Consider the following 20,904-nt stretch of genomic DNA (forward strand, 5'->3'; position numbering starts at 1 on the left):
ATTTTCCTGCCTCATCGAACTCGGGTCTCTTGCATTGCAGGCAGACTGTTTACCATCTGAGCCACCAAGGAAGCCCCCCACCGCCTGGAAAATAATTTGCCTTGATTAACCAAAGAGTCAGGGCCTCCAGCATAATTTTAAAAAAATTTTTGACAGTCCTGTGTGGTGTGTGGGATCTTAATTTCCTGACCTAGGATCGAACCTGTGCCCCTTGCAGTGGAAATGCAGAGCCCTAACCACTGGGCAACCAGGGAAGTCACAGGGCCTCCAGCTTGATGAGGGCAAACCTCCAGTGCTGGAGGGCAGAGTGATGCCACATAGGTCTCCTGCCCACCACTTGGGTTGTGCTCTGCGCCTGACACCCTGTCCACACCCGAGGGGGAGGGAGCTGTGAACACTGCTACAGCGATGTCTTCCCCAGGCCCCAGAGAGGTGCCCTTGTGTGCAGAGAGCTCCTGAGTGCTCTATGTTTGGGAGAAACATTTTACGCACAAGCAAGCCTCCCTCTGTATGATCTCCACAGAAGTGTTTGGGGTCATGTTTTCAAAAAGGAAGAGAGTTCTAGCTATTTGCTGGTAAAGGCTAGAGCGACAGAAATGCTGCTGCTGAGAACGATTAACTCCCAGGCTGATGCAGCTGGTAGCCTGAGAAGCAAGTTTCATTCACTCACTCACAACATCCATTTTGTGTTTCCCCTCTGGTCAAGGCCAGGGTCAGACTCTGGAGAAGGCAGGCAGAGGGCCTTTCCTTTGAGGGGCTTGATGACCCACAGGGAAGACAGAAAATCTCAATAATGAACAGTAAGTTTCATGATAGAGATAAGCCAAGCCTGCAGGCTTCCTGAAGGAGGTGACCTCTGAGTGGAGTTTGGAAACACCAGTAGGAGGTAGGTAGCATCGTGAGGCTGATGGGTGGATATTGAAAGCCAGGGATGGGGGAAGTTGAGAAAATTATCTTCCTTTTTTTTTTATCCGTCTTCTTCCACTTCCTCTTTCCCTTTCCCTTTCTTCCTTTCCTTCTCTTTTCCCATTGTTCCTTCAGTTTGGCAGCCTCCTTCAGCCTCACCCCACCCCCAGTGCAGGCCCACCACTCACCAGGGCTGGGTCCCTATTAATTGCATTCGTAGATTCTGAGGGAAAGGAGGAATTTTCAAAACTGCTCCCAAATCAAGAGAGCCCTGCTGGTCCAGCGGTTAGGACTTGGGGCTTAGGACTTGGTGCTTTCACTACCAGGGCCCAGGTTTGATCTCTGGTCAGGGAACTAACATCCTGCAAGCCAAGTGGTGTGGTCAAAAAAAAAAAAAAAAATCAGGATAGCCCACATGAAGAGGGGATGTGGGCCTGTGCAGGCACAAAATCCTGACTTTCTGGTGTAGCTGTACCCGCGTGACACCAGCAACCCTGACCCCTGCCACACACACCCTCCCATCCCGGCCAGAAGCACAGTTCATGGCCAGCCATGTTTTGTTGCGTGTGTTATGTTTTGGTGTGATCGTAAAAACTATCCATGCCACTGCTTTTTTTTTTTTTTAATATTACATAAGTGGGATACTGCAGAAAATTTAGTATAAACAAATAAGATAGTAAGATAGTATAAGGATTTCGCTGGCAATCCAGTGTGGTTAGGACTCAGCATTTTCACTGCTGGGGCTCAGATTCAAACCCTGGTCAGGGAAACTGAGATCCTTCAAGCTCGGCCAAAAAAAAAAGAAAAGAAAAGAAAAAGTAAAGCATAAAGGAGAGGAGCACAGAGTTCAGAGCCAGAGGGGCAGTTGTTTAGCCTTTGGGGGGCTGTTTCTGTGTCTAAAAGATAACTATAATTATCATACCCACTTCAGGTAGCTGGCAGGACCCATCACATGGAAAGTACTATGTTAATATTTATTATTACGGGTGGCTAGGAGTCGGACATGACTGAGCGACTTCACTTTCACTTTTCACTTTCACGCATTGGAGAAGGAAATGGCAACGCACTCCAGTGTTCTTGCCTGGAGAATCCCAGGGACGGGGGAGCCTGGTGGGCTGCCATCTCTGGGGTTGCACAGAGTCGGATACGACTGAAGTGACTTAGCAGCAGCAGCAGCAACCATTAGCAAGTAAGGAAAAAAGAAAAGAAAGGAAAGATAGTACCTATGATTTTAGGCGCCTGAGGTAAGTACTGTTAACCCTTTGGGATATATGTGTCTATGCTTTTGCCCTGGGTTCATGGTCGGTTCCATAATGTGGGATACAATATGATCACAGCTCTTATTTTCCAAGTTGATCACTCACACTTGCACGTGTCTCATTCGCAAGCAATCCAGGATCTTGAGCCCACCCTGAAGTTTCCATAACTAACTTGGTTGCTTACACAATGCCTGAAATAGCTCTGACCACTGTTGCTTCTTACGGCCACAGGGTGTCGCTATGGGAGCCTGGTCCCAACCGGTCCCTAGGACTTGCTGGTGAAGGATGCCCGTGATTTTTGAAAATGGGCTGAACTCAGCTAGGGCCTCCTCAGGCTTGACATCTCAAGACTGTGGCACTCAGTGTGCAGCAGCTCTCTTTCCTGTACACTTTCCTGGAAGAGGGAATGGCTACCCGCTCCAGTATTCTTGCCTGGAGAATTCCACGGACAGAGGAGCCTGGTGGGCTACAGTTCATGGGGTTGCAAAGAGTCGGGCCCAACATAGCGACTAACATTTTCATTTTTTTCCCACTAGTTAGGGTGACCACTAGCTTCAGGAGCCCCAGGTTAGGACAGTATTTCCTTTTCTCCTTGGGAACCCACACCGGAGGCTTGTTTCAACCCTCCAAATGTCAAGGGTTATGTGACACCCCCTTTTCCTGGGAGCACGGTTGCTCAGTCCCTCTTGGAGGGCGCCGAGGTGGTTAGCCATCTGCGAAAGGCGTTGTTGGCTCATCCAACGGCTACTTTCCTTCCTCTTCCTCACGAACAGAGGCAGTCTCACCCCGTGCCCACTTTCCCAGCTTCTCATGCAGCTGGGTTACGGACATTGGCTCAAACCTTGCTGAGGGGTCCAGAGGAGCTGCTGGCCGGGGATTTCTAGGGAAGACTTCCCTCCCTGATAAATACACATGACCGTCTTTCAGGAAACATCTCCTCTCTTCTTATATGTGAAAGGTCAAGCCTACAGATGAAGGCTGAGGTCGCCAGCCTCCAAGAGGATCTCCAGGTAGCTTTGCCTCCTGGTTATCCATGCCCTTGAGTAGTCCTGTCCTGCAGTGAATCAGGGCTGGCCTGTGTGACAGATGAGAACGCAGCAGAATGCAGACTCAGAAAGTGAAAGGTTTTGAAGTTTCTGCTCCGGTTCCTATCAGATTGCTTCCTCTGAAGGAAACAAGCCGCCACGTTGTAAGGACACACAAGGGCACATACCCCACTATGAAGACACTCAGACAGTTCCGCAGAGAGGAGCCAACAGCCAGCACCAACTTGCCGGCCATGTGGGTGAACCTCAGGGGTCCTGGGAGATGGACCCTCCCAGCCCCAGTCTGGCCTTCAAATGAGCACAGCCCTGGGTGGCATCTCTTTTCACCACACAAGAGACTGACTCAGAACACCTGATAAGCTGCTCTCGAATTCCTGACCCACTGAAACCATGAGGGATAATAAATAACTACAGTTACTTAAGGGCTTCCCTGGTGGCTCAGTGGTAAAGGATCTGCCCACAATGCAGGAGACATGGGTTTGATCCTTGCATTGGCAAGATCCCCTGGAGAAAGAAATGGTAACCCACTCTAGTATTCTTGCCTGGAGAATCCTATGGGCAGAGGAGCTTTGTGGGCTACAGTCTATGGGGTTGCAAAGAGTTGGTCATGTCTTAGCGATTAAACCACCACCAACCATCGTTGCTTAAAGCCATGTTTGTGGGGATGTTATACAGTAAGTGTGTGTGTGTGTGAGTGTGTGTTAGTTGCTCAGTCGTGTCCGACTCTTTGTGACCCTATGGACTATAGCTCCTTAGGCTCCTCTGTCCGTGGGATTCTCCAGGCAAGAATACTGGAGTGGGTTGCCATTCCCTTCTCCAGGGGATCTTCCTGACCCAGGGATTGAACCCGAGTCTCCTGCACTGGGCTTCTCTGGTACCTCAGTCAGTAAAGAATCTGCCTGCAGTGCAGGAGACTTGGGTTCAATTCCTAGGTCAGGAAGAGGAGAAGGGAATGGCAAGGGTCTTTTCCAGTGAATGGCCTCTTCGCAAAGAACTGGAGGTTCAATTTCAGCACCCGTCCTTCCAGGGAATATTCAGGGTTGATTTCTTTTAAGACTGACTTGTTTGATCTCCTTGCTGTCCTAGGGACTCTCAAGAGTCTTTTCTCCAGCACCACAATTCGAAAGCATCAGTTCTTCAGTGCTTAGCCTTCTTTATGGTCCTCCTCTCAACCCACAATGACTGAACCATTTTCAGTCCTACCAGCTATGTATGAAGGTTTCAATTTCTCTATATCTTCGCCAACACTTATTTTTGGTTTTTTAATTGATAAAGCTTAAACTTCTAGTCCATACTAGTGGACATGAAGAATAATATATCATAGTGGTTTCTTTAAGACACTTAAAACTTATTTATTTATTTATGGCTGTGCTGGGTCTACATTGCACCACACAGGCTCTGCTTGTTCACGTGGGCTTTTCTTGCTGTGGAGCAAGGGCTCTAGTTAAAAGCCTATGTGCATGCTCAGTTGCTCAGTCGTGTCCGACTCTTTGCGACCCGGTGGGCTGTAACCCGCCAGCCTCTTCTGTTCATGGGATTTCCCAGGCAAGAATACTGGAGTGGTTTGCCATTTCCTGCTCCAGGGGATCTCCCTGACCCAGGGATTGAACCCACAACTCCTGCATTGGCAGCTGGGTTCTTTACCACTAGCACCACCTGGAAAGCCCAGTTAAAAGCTTATGTCCACACAAAAGCTTGCACATGGATGTTTTTTCTATCACCTTTATTTCTTTATTTAGTCAGCTCAAGCTTTTTTAAAATTTTGATTGCAGTATAGTTGATTTACAATGTTGTGTTAGTTTCAGATGGATAGCAAAGTGAATCACTTACACACATATCCACTCTTTTCTTCTTAGACTCTTTTCCCATAAGCCATTATGGAGTACTGAGCCAAGTTCCTGCGCTATGCAACAGGTTCTCATTAGTTGTCTGTTTTGTGTATGTAGTGTGTATATGTTAATCCCAGTCTCCCTATTTAGTCCTCCCCTCCCCATCTCCCCATAACCATGTTTGTTTTCTATATCTGTGCATCTGTGACTCTCCTTCTGTTTTGTAAGTAAGTTCATTTGTACCCCTTTTTTTAGGTTCCACATGTAATTGATATCATATGATATTTGTTTTTTGTGTCTGACTTGCCTCACTCGGTGTGATACTCTCTGGGTCCATCTGTGTTGCTGCAGATAGGATTTGTATTCTTTTTTTATGGCTGGGTAATATTCCACCGTATATATGTGTGACATCTTTTTTATCCATTCCTCTGTTGATGGAAATTTAGGTTGTTTCCTTGTCCTGGCTAATGTAAATAGTACTGAAATGAACACGGAAGTACATGTGTCTTTTCCAGTTATGTTTTTCTCTGGATATATGCCCAGGAGTGGGATTGCTGGGCCATATGACAGTTCTATTTTTAGCCTTTTGAGGAACCTCCAAACTGTTCTCCATGGAGACTGTATGAATTTAAATTCCCACCAAGAGTATAGGATGGTTCCCTTTTCTGTACATCCTCTCCAATATTTCTTGTTGTAGATATTTATTTATTTATTTTCAATGGAAGGATAATTGATTTATAGTATTGTATTGATTTTTACCAAACATCAACAGGAATCAGCCACAGGTTTACCCATGTCCCCTCCCACTTGAACATCCTTCCCCCCTCCCTCCCCATCCCACCCCTCGCAGTTGTTATGGAGCCCCAGTTTAAGTTCCCTGAGTCATACAGCAAACTCCCATTGGCTATCATCTGTTTCACGTATGGTACTGTATGTTTCTATATCACTTTCTCCATGCCTCCCAGCTTCTCCTCCTCCTGCCCATAAGTCTGCTCTCAGTGTCTGTGTCTTCACTGCCTCTCTGCAAATAGTTTATTAGCTTTTTACATTCCATATATATGCGTTAGTATAAGATAATTGTTTTTCTCTTTCTGACTTACTTCACTCTGTATAATAGGCTCTAGGTTCATCCACCTCGTTAGGACTGACTCAAATACTTTCCTTTTAATGCCCGAGTAATACCAGACCATCTGACCTGCCTCTTGAGAAATCTGTATGCAGGTCAGGAAGCAACAGTTAGAACTGGACGTGGAACAACAGACTGGTTCCGAAGAGGAAAAGGAGTATGTCAAGGCTGTATATTGTCACCCTGCTTATTTAACTTATATGCAGAGTACATCATGAGAAACGCTGGACTGGAAGAAGCACAAGCTGGAATCAAGATTACCGGGAGAGATATCAATAACCTCAGATATGCAGATGACACCACCCTTATGGCAGAAAGTGAAGAGGAACTAAAAAGCCTCTTGATAAAGTGAAAGAGGAGAGTGAAAAAGTTGGCTTAAAGCTCAACATTCAGAAAACGAAGATCATGGCATCCGGTCCCATCACTTCATGGCAAATAGATGAGGAAACAGTGTCAGACTTTATTTTTCGGGGCTCCAAAATCACTGCAGATGGTGACTGCAGCCATGAAATTAAAAGACGCTTACTCCTTGGAAGAAAAGTTATGACCAACCTAGATAGCATATTCAAAAGCAGAGACATTACTTTGCCGACTAAGGTCTGCCTAGTCAAGGCTATGGTTTTTCCAGTAGTCATGTATGGATGTGAGAGTTGAACTGTGAAGAAGGCTGAGTGCCAAAGAATTGATGCTTTTAAACCGTGGTGTTGAAGACTCTTGAGAGTCCCTTGACTGCAAGGAGATCCAACTAGTCCATTCTGAAGGAGATCAGCCCTGGGATTTCTTTGGAAGGAATGATGCTAAAGCTGAAACTCCAGTACTCTGGCCACCTCATGCGAAGAGTTGACTCATTGGAAAAGACTTTGATGCTGGGAGGGATTGGGGGCAGGAGGAGAAGGGGACAACAGAGGATGAAATGGCTGGATGGCATCACTGACTCAGTGGACATGAATCTGAGTGAACTCCGGGAGTTGGTGATGGACAGGGAGGCCTGGCGTGCTGCGATTCATGGGGTCGCAAAGAGTCGGACACGACTGAGCGACTGAACTGAACTGAATATTCCATTGTATATATGTACCACAGCTTCTTTATCCATTCATCTGTTAGTGGACATCAAGGTTGCTTCCATGTCCTAGCTATTGTAACTAGAGCTGCAATGAATATTGGGTTACATGTATCTTTTTCAATTTTGGTTTCCTCAGGGTATATGCCTAGTAGCGGGATTGCTGGGTCATATCGTGGTTTTATTCCTAGTTTTTAAGGAATCTGCATACTGTTCTCCATAGTGGTTGTATCGGTTTGCGTTCCCACCAACAGTGCAAGAGGATTCCCTTTTCTCCACACCATCTCCAGCATTCATTGTTTGTAGATTTTTTTATGATGGCCATTCTGAATGGTGTGAGGTGATACCTCATTAGTTTCGATTTGCATTTCTCTAATAATTAGTGATGTTTAGAATCTTTTCATGTACTTTTTAGCCATCTGTATATCTTCTTTGGAGAAATGTCTACTTAGATCTTCCTCCCATTTTTTGGTTGGGTTGCTTGTGTTTTTGATATTGAGCTGCACAAGCTGTTTATATATTTTGGAAATTAATGCCTTGCCAATTGCTTTGTTTACAAATATTTTCTCCCATTCTGAGGGCTGTCATTTTGTTTTGCTTATGGTTTCCTTTGCTGTGCAAAAGCTTTTTTGTTTCATAAGGTCCCATTTGTTTATTTTTGTTTTTATTTATAATTGTCCAAACTTGTGAGCCTCCAAGATGCCCTTCAGAGGTGAATGGATAAATTGCAGTCCATCCAGACAGTGGAATACTATTCAGCACTAAGCAAAAATGAAGCTCTCAAGCCATAAAGCAACATGGAAGAAACTTCAATGCAAATGACTAAGAGAAAGAAGCCAGTCCGCAAGGGCTCCATGCTGTACAGTTTCAGCTCTATGACATTCCAGAAAAGGGAAGACTATGGAGACAGTAAAAATTTCAGTGGTTGCCAGAGGATGAGGGGAGGGAGGGATGATCGGGCAGAGTACAGAGGATTTTAGGGCAATAAAATTGTTCTGTAAGACACTATAATGATGTGCATGCGTGCTTAGTAGCTCAGTCGTGTCCGAATCTTTGCAACCCCATGGACTGATAGCCGGCCAGGCTCCTCTGTCCATAGGGATTCTCCAGTCAAGAATACTGGAGTGGGTAGCCCTTCTCCAGGGGACCCTCCTGACCCAGGGATCGAACCCTTGTCTCTTAGTCTCCTGCAGTGACAGGCGGATTCTCTACCACTAGCACCATGGACTCCAGTTCATAATGATAGGTACAGGTGGTACTCATTTGTCCAAACCCATAAAAGGGACAACACCGAGAGTGAACCCTAATGTGAATGATGGACTCCGAGTGATGAGGACGTGTCAGTGTAAGTCTGTCAACTGTGACAAGTGTCCTGCTCTGGGCATGGGTGTCGATAATGGGGGAGGCCAAGCATGTGTGAGAGCAGAGGGGTAAGTGGGAAATCTAAACATTTTGCTGAATTTTCTGTGAACCCATGACTGCTGTTAAGAAATAAAGTCTATTAAAAAAAAAATAGTGTCCCTCGTTTGGGTTTGTCTGAGATTCTGTCGTGATTAGACTGGGGCCATGCAATCCTGGTGGGAATTCTGCCCCTCATTAGTGATGCTATTTTATTTATTTGACTGTGCTGGGTCTTAGCTGTGGCACGTGGGATCTTTTAGTCGCAGCATGAAGGGGTCTAGTTCCCTGACTAGGGTTTGAACCTGGGTCTCCTGCATTAGGAGCATGGAGTCTTAGCCACTGGACTGCCAGGGAAGTCCCTAGAGAAACACTTTAAGAGCATGCCAATGTTTTGCCCTTCATCAAAAATCTCCCCTTAAATTTCACATCCACTGGTGAACTTTGCCCTCGGGCTGCCTTCCTGTCGGCAGCCCCTCATCGTCTTTGTCTCTCTCCAGGTAGGACTTTACGCAGGAGCAGGGGTTAACCTCCACTTACGGTCCAGTCCAGTGTCGCTCTCCTGGCCAACACCTAGGACCCAGATTCGAATCCCTCATTCAAGTCCTTCTCGTGTGTGGCAGCCAGACCCTCCCCTAGCACACGGGACTCTAGGAAACTCCTCTCACTTCCTGTCCTGCAAAGCTTCTCTTTCTCAGGGCAGCTACCGGATCACAGGCTGGGTCAAAAGGACCAGTTACTCTGGGTGGTGGGCCAGGAGCTCTCTTCCCCCACCTCGAGCCTCAGGGGCTGTGGATGGTGAAATCTCACCAGTGAGGCTGCAGTGGGCTCAGCAGAGACCTGTGATAAGATCCTGAGCGGTTAGGGCAGCTGCTTTGAGGTTGGGCGACTGGGAGCCCACAGGAAGTGACTCTGTGCAGAGCTGATGTGTCTTTCATCCCGGCATCCATCCTCGGACGGGAGCTGTAGGCTGGAGAGGCTGGGGGCATGTCTGTGGAGGTCAGGCAGTCAGAGGGGCTTCACAGTCAGTCCCCGGGGCCAGGTGGACCTTCGAGGGCCGCGGACACAGACTCTCCATCCATGCCCGCGCCCTGGAGCCTGCCCCGTTGGAGAGCTTATGTGGCTGCTGCCGTGCTCTGCTACGTCAACCTCCTGAACTACATGAACTGGTTCATCATTGCAGGTGAGGCAGGGGCCGGGCAAGCTGGGCAGCACCTGCCACCAGCTGGTGCTGTGTGTCCACAGTGACCCTCCACCCAGCAAACTTTCTCCTTGTGCGGCACATCTCTGCTATTCTCACCTCTGCGCCCCCGCCCCCCGCAGGGGTTTCAGGCCAGCCTGAATGGGGAGAGGACCAAACGAGTTCCCAATGTATCCCCCGACTGAGTGTGCCTACAGGTGTGGGTGCTTGATGGCAGTGGGTAGGTGAGGACTCCAGGGAGGGCTGGGCCTCGGACAAAGCTCTGGAAGTTCTGGGTGGAACGTTGAGGTGAGGTCCTGGCGTAGGACAGGGTGGCCTGGCTCTGCTTCCAAGCTGGCTGCTTGTTTCTGGGGCAGCAGGCGGCGTGCAAACCTTGCACATTCTGCCTTCCTTCCTGTAGGCCCCAGGGCTCAACTCGCTCTGTCTGCATGTCACCACTCATTGACTTCTTTGTTCATTCGTTCAAAGTTCAACCTTCTTTTCTGCCTTGATCATGCGCTCATTCAAGATGAACTGAGTGCTATGGGCCTTGGGGACCCAGTGGAGGGGGATTCAACCTTGTAGCTCCTGAACACAGGAATGACCATCTCATGCGGCAGAGAGAGGAACTTGTTAATAGGACTCCTGCGAGACAGAGAGATGCAGCCAGATGAGGAAACATGGGTTGCGGGGAGGGTACCTGGGGAGCTCAGAGGAGGTGTCTGCAGCAGCTGGGCTCCTTGAGGCCAGGATGTGGATTAATCAGTTACCAGCTCGCAAATGCAGAATGAAGGTGACTTGGGGATTGCAGACAGCACCAGACCCTGTGGGTGACTCCCTTTGAAGAGCTCAGAGGGACACAGAACACACGTTCAAGTGTCTCTAACCCAGGACAGAGCTGAGTGACTATTAGCTGGACAGCCCCAGGATGAAAAAAAAGGGGCTTTCCTGGTGGCTCAAATGGTAAAGAATCTGCCTGCAATGCGGGAGACCAAGGTTGGATCCCTGAGTCAGGAAGATCCCCTGGACGATGAAACAGCAATCCACTCCAGTATTCTTGCCTGGAAAATCCCACGGACAGAGGAGCCTGGTGGGCTACAGTCTGTGGGGTCACAAAGAGTTGGAGACAACTGAGCAAATAACTTTCCCAGGATGAAACACTGAGGGTTCAGATGGAATTCACAGATGAGGGGCAGAAGGTTTGGGTCTTGAAGGCTGAGAAAGTCGGTAAGGCAGGGAATGGGGCAAAAGTGCAGGGTCTGATCAGAGGTGGAGAGATATGGAGAAAGCAGGAAATAATTCTGAAAGAGTATTTGGGGCTGTATCATAGGTTTCTTGGGGACCAGGCTGGGAGCTTGCACTTTCTGCTGAAGCAATGGGGAGCCACGGAAAATTTTCAAGTGGGGAGACTGTAACTGGGGTTGAGGCTCTGATGGAGGCCACAGGAGACACAGAGGTCAGTCAGAGGCTACTGCGATAGATCAGGCTGAAGCTGAGGAGCCCTGCATTGGAGTTGGGGTAGAGGGCTTGAAGAGGAGGGGAAGGGGCAACTGGGGGTATGGAGGTCTTTCAGCCCCTGAGGACTGAAAGGACTTCCTCTGGCTGTGTGAGTAGCAGGGCCATGGTTATTGGGTTGAGGGAGGCCTGGGGAAGTGAAACCTTGCCCGGTGCCTGGGGACTGTTGAGGCAGGTGGTTCTCACGCACCAAGCATTCTCTTGTGTGAAGCAGGTCTCTGGGAGGCCAGAGTGATAGCAGAAAGATGAAAACAAGGCTGGACCCACACTTGGTCCCCCGGCTGCCTCCAGAGCAGCATGGGGCTTGGAGGAGCCCAGGAGTGGCCAAAACAAGGGGCTGAGTCCCAGTCCCTAAAATGAATGCGATTGTAGAGAATTTTTTACTTAGCCATTGACTTAAAATAATTTTATTTATTTATTTAGGTTTGGCTGTGCTGAGTCTTTGCTTTTCTCTAGTTGTGGCAAGCAGGGGCTACTCTCTAGTTGCGATGCACCGGTTTCTCATTACCGTGGCTTCTCTTGTTGCGGAGCACAGGTTCTAGGGCATGTGGGCTCCAGTAACTGCCGTTCCTGGGCTCTAGAGCGCAGGCTCAGTAGTTGTGGTGCCCAGGCTTAGTTGCTCTGCGTCATGTGGGATCTTCCCGGACCAGGGATCGAACCCATGTCTCCTGCATTGGCAGGTAGATTCTTTACCACTGAGCTACCAGGGAAGCCCATCATTGACTTTGCTTATCTGTGTTGTCTCTTTCTTGACAATGAATATATCTAATTCATGTAATTAAAAGTATTAAGAGAGAAGGAAAGACATAGAAGCTAGTATCTGGATTTTGTGGCAATTGGGTCCAAAGTAAATATCAGAACAAAAATCTCTTATTTGACTTCTCTGTTTCTTCCATCTTTTTCACCCACTGGCAGGTCTTCGAGGTGTGAATGGCAGGTTTTCTTCTCCATTGTGGGGGCGTTTCTGCAGAGCCCCATTTGTGATACTGGGTGGGAGGGTAGGCTGCCTCTGGCTGGGATGGTCCCAACTGTACAGCCATAGGTGGCTGAGACCTCTGTTTCTCAATCTGTATAATGGGGACAGTGATACTGATGGCCCTCAGCCATCTCATAATTCAAAGTGATGACAGGGTCAGAGCCTCACAGCTCAGATAGGTAGGTGCCTTGGACCCTGACTGGCTTTGATATACTACTAGGGATTGATGGGATATTAGGCTAGCAAGATCTTAGAGCAAGAACCTACAACCTTCAGGGAGGTGGGGCCAAGGTCAGACCTAAATGGGACCTATCTCTGAAGCTCTCACAGGCACTCCATGTCGGTGTGTTCATGCCTCTGGAAGAACGTGCTGTGTGTGCACCTGGGCCAGGCCAGGGCACATAGATCTTTGCGTGTACATGCTCATGCATGTATATGTGTATCTATGAATATCTGGAGTTTGTATACAAGTAAGGCTGCTGTGCTGCACAGTTTCAGGGACTTTCATTACACCGTAGTCTAAGTGGATGGCTGCCAGTCATTCCGGGGCTTCCCAGGTGGCTCAGTGGTAAAGAATCCGCCTGTCAGTTCAGGAGACTCAGCTTCGATCCCTGGGTCAGGAAGATCCCCTGGAGAAAGGAATGAAACACTCCAGTATTCTTGCGTGGAGAAGCCCAGGGACAGAAGAGCCTTGTGGGCCACAGTCCATGGGGTCGCAAAGAGTCAGACACAACTGAGCGAGCACACCAGTCACTCTGACTATGGTGTGAATGGCAGGCCTGCATATGTGCAAATGCACATGGGCCTATGGGTGTGTCTTTATGTGTACCTCTCAGTGTACATGTGTGTGGGTGTACGAGACTGGACTTACAGGGCTGTGAGTGCTGGCTCCTGTGTGTGAGTGTCTCTGCTTCTGGGAGTATATATCTCTGGGTGTGCCTGTTTGTATGTGCCTATGTGGGTCTGCATGTCTGTGATGTGTGAGTATGTGTGTGTAGTCCAGGCATGCATGCTCGTGCGTGAATTGGTATGTCTGTGCCTTTGGGATATGCTGGATCCTGTGTGTGTGTGTGGTTGTGCACATGTGTGGAAGACAGGGATGAGAAGAGTGGGCCTGGGTGCCATGTCTGTGCTGAGCTGGTCAGCTGTGAGTCTGTCCCAAATGCAGAGGCAGCTGCCTTTGGAGGCCTGGCAGGCAACTTCCCGTTTCCTGAGCGCTGTCCATCTGTCCACAGGAGTGCTGCTGGACGTACAGAAGTTTTTCCATATCAGTGACAGCAATGCTGGTTTGCTTCAGACAGGTAAGGAGGGAGTCCCCAGCCTGGGGTCGTCAGCTCACGCTGGGCGGGGGTCTTTTGGCAGGTCCTGTTCTCTGTGCAGCTCCAGCAGCTGGTGAGGGGGCCAGCCTGAGCCCCATTGAGTCCCCTGGCGCAGAGGATGGGTGGTGTTTGGGTGGAAGGGACAGTCTGTATCAGAGAAGGAGGCAGCAGAGGCTGGGATCTGGTGCCTGAACAGCCTCTTAGGGTTTGAGGGTGAGTGCTGGGGAAAGAAGGCTTCCTTGGTGGCTCAGCGGTAATGAATCTGCCTGCAATGCAGGAGCCACAGGAGACACGGGTTCTGTCCCCAAGCTGGGAAGATACCCTGGAGGAGGTCTTGGCAGCCGCTCTAGTATTCTTGCCTGCGCAGAGTTGGACACAACTGAAGCAACTTAGCATGCACACAGGCTGGGGAAAGAAGGGAGGCATCTGGGGATTGAAAAGGCTCCCAGGCTTCAGATCCTGGCTGGGGAGTTGGTCATTCGTCCTTCATGTCTATTAAGCTCAGCTTTGTAGCTGGGGTTAGAATTTCTAATATGTGCTTTCTTCTCAGGGATCTGAAAACCCTGGTCACTAGGACCCAGACAGACAGACAGTGGACTTCCCTTGTGGTCTAGTGGTTAAGATCTGTGCTTCCAATCTGTGCTTCCACTGTAGGTGTGGGTTCGATCCCTGGTCAAGGAACTAAGATCCTGTGTGGTGCAGCCAAAAATAAAAAAATAAAAGTAGATTGACAGACAGCGACACATATCCACAGGGGCTCAGATGGGGTCTGGGCCCACTGGGGCCTACAGTCCAGCAGAGGGGAGCAGCCACACCTTCCATATCAAGGTGGGGGCGGTTGGGGTCATGAGGTGCTAACTTTTTCTCTATGGGTTTCTGGATGGTGACACACAGATGCACACACACATACCCACATGTGTGCACACACTGTCACAACATAGGACACACATGTGTGCTCTTTACTATTTTGAGAATCCCTGTACGGATCCTCAAGCCCATATATTTCTTTCCTAAGATAGATCTGCCTGAGAACAAGTATCTGGATCTTTTTTCCCACCTCCCCTTTAATACTTACCTGCCCACTATTTTGGGGAGGAAAATACAGCTCTCCCCATTCTGAGTTTTACTAGGTGTAAAAAATTTCCAGGGGAGACTTCCCTGGTGGTCCAGCAGCTAAGACTCTACCCTCCCACTCCAGGGGGCCCAGGTTCAGTCCCTTGTCAGGGAACTAGATTCCACATGCTGCAAGGAGGAACCTGAGTAGTGAAACTAAGACCTGGTGCACCCATATAAATAAATAGAATATTTAACGCCCCCCCCCCCGCCCGCCTCCGTATCAGACAGAGGGACCCTTCATGGCTGCTGGCTTCTGCTGACGAGGCCCTGCGGGCAGGACAGATGTTTGCTCCAGGCCACAAACCCGGGATGGCAAGGCGCCAAGCCTTATCTCGCTGGCCCGTGCGTGTGTGTGACAGTCTTCTCTTTATCTACAACTCAGAATTCAGAAGTGAGATGGTTGTCTCAGGGATGGGTATCAACACATTCATTTCAATTAAAAAAAAATGAAGCTGTACAGTGGAAACCAAGATAACCATTGTAAATCAACAAAACCCCAGTAAAAATTAATTAAAAAAACTAAGCTGACATTTTCATATCTTTCTCACAATCAGTCTGATTTGCCCTATCGATTTGCCAGATGAGGACTGACTTTGCCCATAAGGCTCTGTGATGCATATTTTCCATGAACTTGATCTGCAGCCCTAAGGACTGATGACAATCTAGTTTAAAAAATACAATCACGGCTGGAAATCACATCCTTTGCAGCTAGTTAAACTTACGATAAAAAATGCCTTAGATGTCAGCTGAAAACATGCAAAGGGGTACACGGTTCTACAAATGGAGGCACCGAACCAAAGAGTTAGATCATTGCGTTAGATGGCCGTCTTTCCCAGCTGCTCTTATCTCAGGGCTAAGGTGGGCAGATGGTACTCATCTTCCCATACTGCAGCCAGAGGGAGGCTTTCTAGGCTCAACACCCAGAACCTTCTAGATTAAACAGATAATGGAAGTTGAGTCAATATTTCCCTTCCCTGGTTCTTACCATGGCGACCAGGATTACTACTGCAAGGCCCCTGATAAATGAGTTGTGTGGAGGGAGAAGTCTGTGTGTGAGAGAGACAGGACCGGAGAGAGGGAGAGAGGGGAAGCCTGTGAACACAGAGATGTGCTTGTTAGTGTGTAGTGGGGACGTGCATGTGCATATATGTGTTTGAGACTGGACGAAGGGAAGGGTCTTTTCTGCAGAAGTAGCCCAAACAGGTATGTGGGAAGGGCAGTGAGCTTGGAGGCCTGACAACCAGGCTTGTCCCTGGTGACTTCAGGTGAGTCTTCTTACTTTTCTGAGTCACCGCAGGGGTGCAGACTGGAGGAAACTGATGGCTCAGAGGGCTCAGTGTAGCTGTAAGAATGGGGTGGGAGGTGGGGCGAAGCAGTGGTCAGACACCCCCCACCCCCTCTGCCCCACTGCAATGGGACAGAGAAGCTGCTGGAGTTAGTTAACTGATTTACAATATTTAAAACAAACACTGATGTGGCTTTTACCATGTGCCAGGTGCTGTTCTAAGGGCTTAATAACATGTAGCCATTTAATCTTCACAACAATCCCACAAGGCAGGGGTTATTATTATTATGCCCATTTTACAGATGGCAAACCTGAGGCACAGAAAGCCAATGGGGCTTCTGAAGGCCACATAGCTTGTAAGTGAGAGAGCTGGGGTTCAAATCCAGGTGGTTGCTTATAGAGTCCTTCTCTGAACCTTGTGCTCCTTAATGACTTCCACCTTGTCACAGGAATGATTTGAATCTGGAGGTGCTGGGAGTGAAGGTGTGCCTGCCTTCCACTTAGGGACGGGCTTCTCCATTCCAGGAGATCTGCTGGTTTAAAGTGTTTATATCCTGCGGGTGGCTCAGTTGTAAAGAATCTGCCTGCCAATGCAGGAGATGCAGGAGACTTGTGTTCCATCTCTGGGTCGGAAAGATTCCTTGGAAAAGGAAATGGCAACCCACACCGGTATTCTTGCCTGGGAAATCCCATGGACAGAGGAGCCTGGTGGGTTGTAGTCCATGGGATAGCAAAGAGTCCAACAGAATTTAGCGACTGAGCATGCACACACACGTACTGTGAGGGATCCCTACCCCTAATCTCATAAAGTATTAGAACATTTGGGGAAATAGAACCTTTAGGTGACAAAGATATGTGTTAACAAGACACAAAACAACCTCCCCAGAGAAAGATTGATACATCTGATTACATCAAAGCTAAATTTTTCTGTATGATGGTGATTGAAACTATAAATGCAATTAGCAATAATAACAGATAACATCTGTTGGGTATTTACAGAAAGCCTATCTTTTATATGCTTTATTTTATTTAATCTTCTTCATAAGCTTAGGGGGGAAGTACTATTACTTTTGTACTCTGATAAAAGGGGAATCAGAGAGTAAAGGATTTTGTCCAAAGTCACACAACTAGGAAGCGGTGGGGTCAGAATGTGAGCCCAGGAATTCAGTTTCAGAATTTGATTTTAAATCCTTAAAACAAATGTAAGGGACTGGAGAAATTATCAACAGAGAGCCAACAGAAAAAAATAGGCTGAGGATGTGAACACAGGGGCTGATACTCAGCCTCACTGGGGAAAAGGATGACGCTGATTAAAACGTCGGGGAGGCACCATTTGTGTTTTAACCATTAAATGAACAAAAATAAATCGATTGATCCTATCAAGTGTCAGCAAACAATATGTAATGAACAAAAATAAATCGATTCATCCTATCAAGTGTCAGCAAACAATATGTAATGAACAAAAATAAATCGATTCATCCTATCAAGTGTCAGCAAACAATATGTAATACTTCTATTCCAGCGTAAATTGATAGAGCCTTTTTGGAGGCCAATTTTCGCATTTCATTTTGGCAGTAGTTATTAAATTTTTAAATGCCGTTGATATCAAAGACCATTCTCTGCGGAGTATTAGGTCAAACCACATTCAATTGCCATTTTTGTAGGTCAAAACTGGCTTAATTTCCGCCAATTGCTTATGGCGTAACCCAATACGATAACGGGTCAGGGCAAAGTGGGAGGGGCTGGAACCTGAGTTGGGACGCCTCTGGGCATTCATTGGATTCAGAAAACGTCAATCATCTGTGCTTAGTGAATGAAGACGCAGACGCTGGGCGGGGCCCCGAAGAGCCCAAGGCCCTTGGGTGGGGGGACCGGGTGGCGAAGGGTTAGACCTTACCCTGGCCACCTGCCGGCTCTCGGAGGCAGCGGACTCAGCGAGAAGGATGGAGGCGATTTTATCTGAGGAACAGAAGCAGTGAAGGTATACCTATCCACGTGGTGTAGTTAAGCAAAAACGTGGCAATTTCTTTGTCTTCGCAGAATAGTAAACGCATTCATTAATCCAGTCACCAATTCATAAGTGTTAGGTACTTTGGAAAAATGGTATAAATACAAGTGCAGCGTCAGGGGAATGTTTTACTTAGGAAAACCAAGTCTCTTCCAGCCTCCAGGGGCCGCTGGTTTATAATCAGTGTGCTCATTCTTCACCGTGCTCATCTGCTCAAAGCAGGCATCTGGCCCACACCCCGCCCACCTGGCCTTCCACCCGCTACCTCCAGCAGGGGCCTGAGGGCAAAATTTCACCAGGCCCAAAGCCAGGTTCGCAGGGGTGGCAGTTCTCCTAAAGACAGGGCCCTGGCGTCTCTGTGCCAGACCCTGCGCTCACTCACTCCTGCCTCACCTTCACGCAGCCTGGGAGGGGGATGTTGGCCTCCACTGTTGGGCTGGTGCTCAGAGAGCACTCCTTAGTCACCCAAGGCTGCACAGTGAGCTAGCCGCAGAGCCGAGATTTGAGTCCGGGCCCAGCCCCCCCACCCTTTCCTCCCACTCCCCCTGACTCTGGGCTGTGGCGGGGATTGGGGGATTCAGCTTAGGTTTTTCTCTCTTCGGTTTCTACTCACTTTAAAGCAAGCTGAGTCAGTTTCCTTTTCTGGGCCTACTGGAGCCTTCTGCTGCATGCTGCCCCTTGTGTGTCTCCTCCAGTCTTCATCAGCTTCCTGCTGCTGTCTGCACCCGTGTTTGGCTACCTGGGCGACCGACACAGCCGCAAGGCCACGCTGAGCTTCGGTATCCTGCTCTGGTCCGGAGCCGGTCTCTCCAGCTCCTTCGTCTCCCCCCGGGTAGGTGCCCTCACTCCTTCCCAGGCCGCTGGGGTGGGCCTCCCCCATCTTCTTCCTCTGTGATCCAGCTCCAGCAGCGCTGTTTCTGCTCTGTTCCGGGCTCCAGGCTGGCTGTGGGGGACTGCCTTCCAGGGGCTGAGGGAGGGGTCTTCTCAACAGGCCGTTGGACTTTCTTAACAGGGGCCTTCCTCTTTGGCATCTTCCTCTGGACTGAGCTAGGGGTGGGGGTGGGGGTGGGGGTGAGGGTAACTGCTACTCTCTGCGGAAGTGGCCTGGTGAGCAAAGGCCAGTTTGCTAACCAGGATGCCCAGGAAGAAGGCTCCTCAGGGCAGTGGCTGTGGGCGCCAGCAGGGGGCGCCTGTGCGACTTGGGGGAATAGTGAGGTGTCTGGAGTCCTCGGTTGTGGAGATCCTCTAGAGAACGGAACGGCAACCCACTCCAGTATTCTTGCTTGGAGAATCCCATGGACAGTGGAGCCTGATGGGCTACAGTCTATGGGGTTGCAAAGAGTCGGACACGACTGAGCAACTAACACTTTCACTTTTCACTTAGAGCCCTGATCTCCGAGTCACAAGATGCCCTTGGTCCCTCTGACAGATCTTTAAGTCCCCTTTGCCCCGAGGGTGATTTCTGGAACTCACTGTGGTCTTGTGCCCATTTTCCCAGTACTCCTGGCTCTTCTTCTTGTCCCGGGGGCTGGTGGGGACTGGCACAGCCAGTTACTCCACCATCGCACCCACTGTCCTGGGAGACCTCTTCGTGAGGGACCAGCGGACCCGTGTGCTGGCCATATTCTACATCTTTATTCCTGTTGGAAGGTCGGTATTACCCCGGATCTACTTCTCTGGATGGTAAACTGAGGCCCAGAGGGGTCAGAGCGGGGGCTGGGCTGGATGTAGGAGACATCGAGCAGAAGGGGCTGCATTTGAAACCCAACTCTACCCTTCCTCTCTGTGTCACTTTATCTCTCTGAGCCTCAGTTTTCTCATCTGTAAATGGGGCCAATAACACCTAGCTGCAGGCTACGATGGGGATTAGAGATATGTAATGGAGATGCTCCCTGCATACTAATACACTCCAGGAGGAGGGAGAAAGAGCAGCTCAGCAGTGTGGGCTACACAGGGAGGGGCTGACTCTGGGAGGTGAGGCAGGGAACTGTGTTAGGGTTGGGCCACACACCCCACAATGGGATAGGACAGGGCTTTGCAGTCGGACCCCTGAACTCTGACTTATGTTTCCTGAAATCACCTGACTTGGGCGGGGCTGAGACTTGGAGAGGTGGGGTGTGTGGTCCTTATATAGGGAGACAGTGGGTGGTTGGGATGGGCCTGGAGCCAGAGGTCACTGGTGACTTACCAAGGGCAGGGGACATCTGGGCCTCATGTGGCTCACTTTTCCCAGTTGTGAGCTGCTGAGAGCTGGCTCCCTGGGGTAGGGGCACCCTGGCTCAGTCTGGTCTTGGGGCCGCCTGCCTCCTCTCACAGCCCATTACCCCCACTTCTCTGTTGCAGTGGTCTGGGCTATGTGCTGGGGTCGGCTGTGACAGAGCTGACTGGGAACTGGCGTTGGGCCCTCCGAGTGAGTCCAGCTTCCTTTTCTTCCCTCTGCTTTCCCCCCTGGGCCAGTGGGGACTTTCCAGTCTCCAGTGGCCTTTGCCCCTTGGCACAGTGTCTGGCGCCATGGCGGGTGTTCAGACATCGGCAGCTTCAGGGCTGCATATGGACCATGGCCTCTGGAAGTTGTGCCCCTAGTTCATATCCCAGCTGTTCAGTTTGCTAGCTGTGTGATCTCAAGGAAGTCACCTCCCTCTTTGGGGCCTCACTTTACCTATCTGTAGAGTGGGGAAGTAAAGCTACCTTATGGAATCTTAAGGATCAGTGAGACAAGGGAGGGGAAGACCCTTCGACAGGGCTGGCGTGGCAGATGGAGGTGTGGGCCAGGAAAAGAAACCCTTACTGGAGCAGTAAGTACTCAACAGTCAGGGTCAGTGTAGTCCAGCCTCCAGTTCTTTTTTTTTTTTCTTTTTTTTCCCAAAGCAGAAATTCTACA

The 20,904-nt window shown here is 49.3% G+C and overlaps 1 protein-coding gene across 1 annotated transcript in view; it reads left to right on the forward strand.

The window, feature by feature from the left end:
• The first annotated feature begins 9,611 nt into the window (after positions 1-9,611).
• The window catches only part of SPNS3 (SPNS lysolipid transporter 3, sphingosine-1-phosphate (putative)), a 42,593-nt gene continuing 31,300 nt past the window's right edge, over positions 9,612-20,904 (forward strand). Inside the window, exons 1-5 of the mRNA XM_052658672.1 lie at positions 9,612-9,807; positions 13,531-13,596; positions 18,719-18,855; positions 19,522-19,673; positions 20,367-20,433. Of these exons, the coding sequence (XP_052514632.1) occupies positions 9,612-9,807; positions 13,531-13,596; positions 18,719-18,855; positions 19,522-19,673; positions 20,367-20,433 (618 nt within the window). The remainder of the gene's footprint in view (positions 9,808-13,530; positions 13,597-18,718; positions 18,856-19,521; positions 19,674-20,366; positions 20,434-20,904) is intronic.

Source organism: Budorcas taxicolor, chromosome 19, assembly GCF_023091745.1.
Source record: "Budorcas taxicolor isolate Tak-1 chromosome 19, Takin1.1, whole genome shotgun sequence".
NCBI classification, from domain to species: Eukaryota; Metazoa; Chordata; class Mammalia; order Artiodactyla; family Bovidae; genus Budorcas; species Budorcas taxicolor.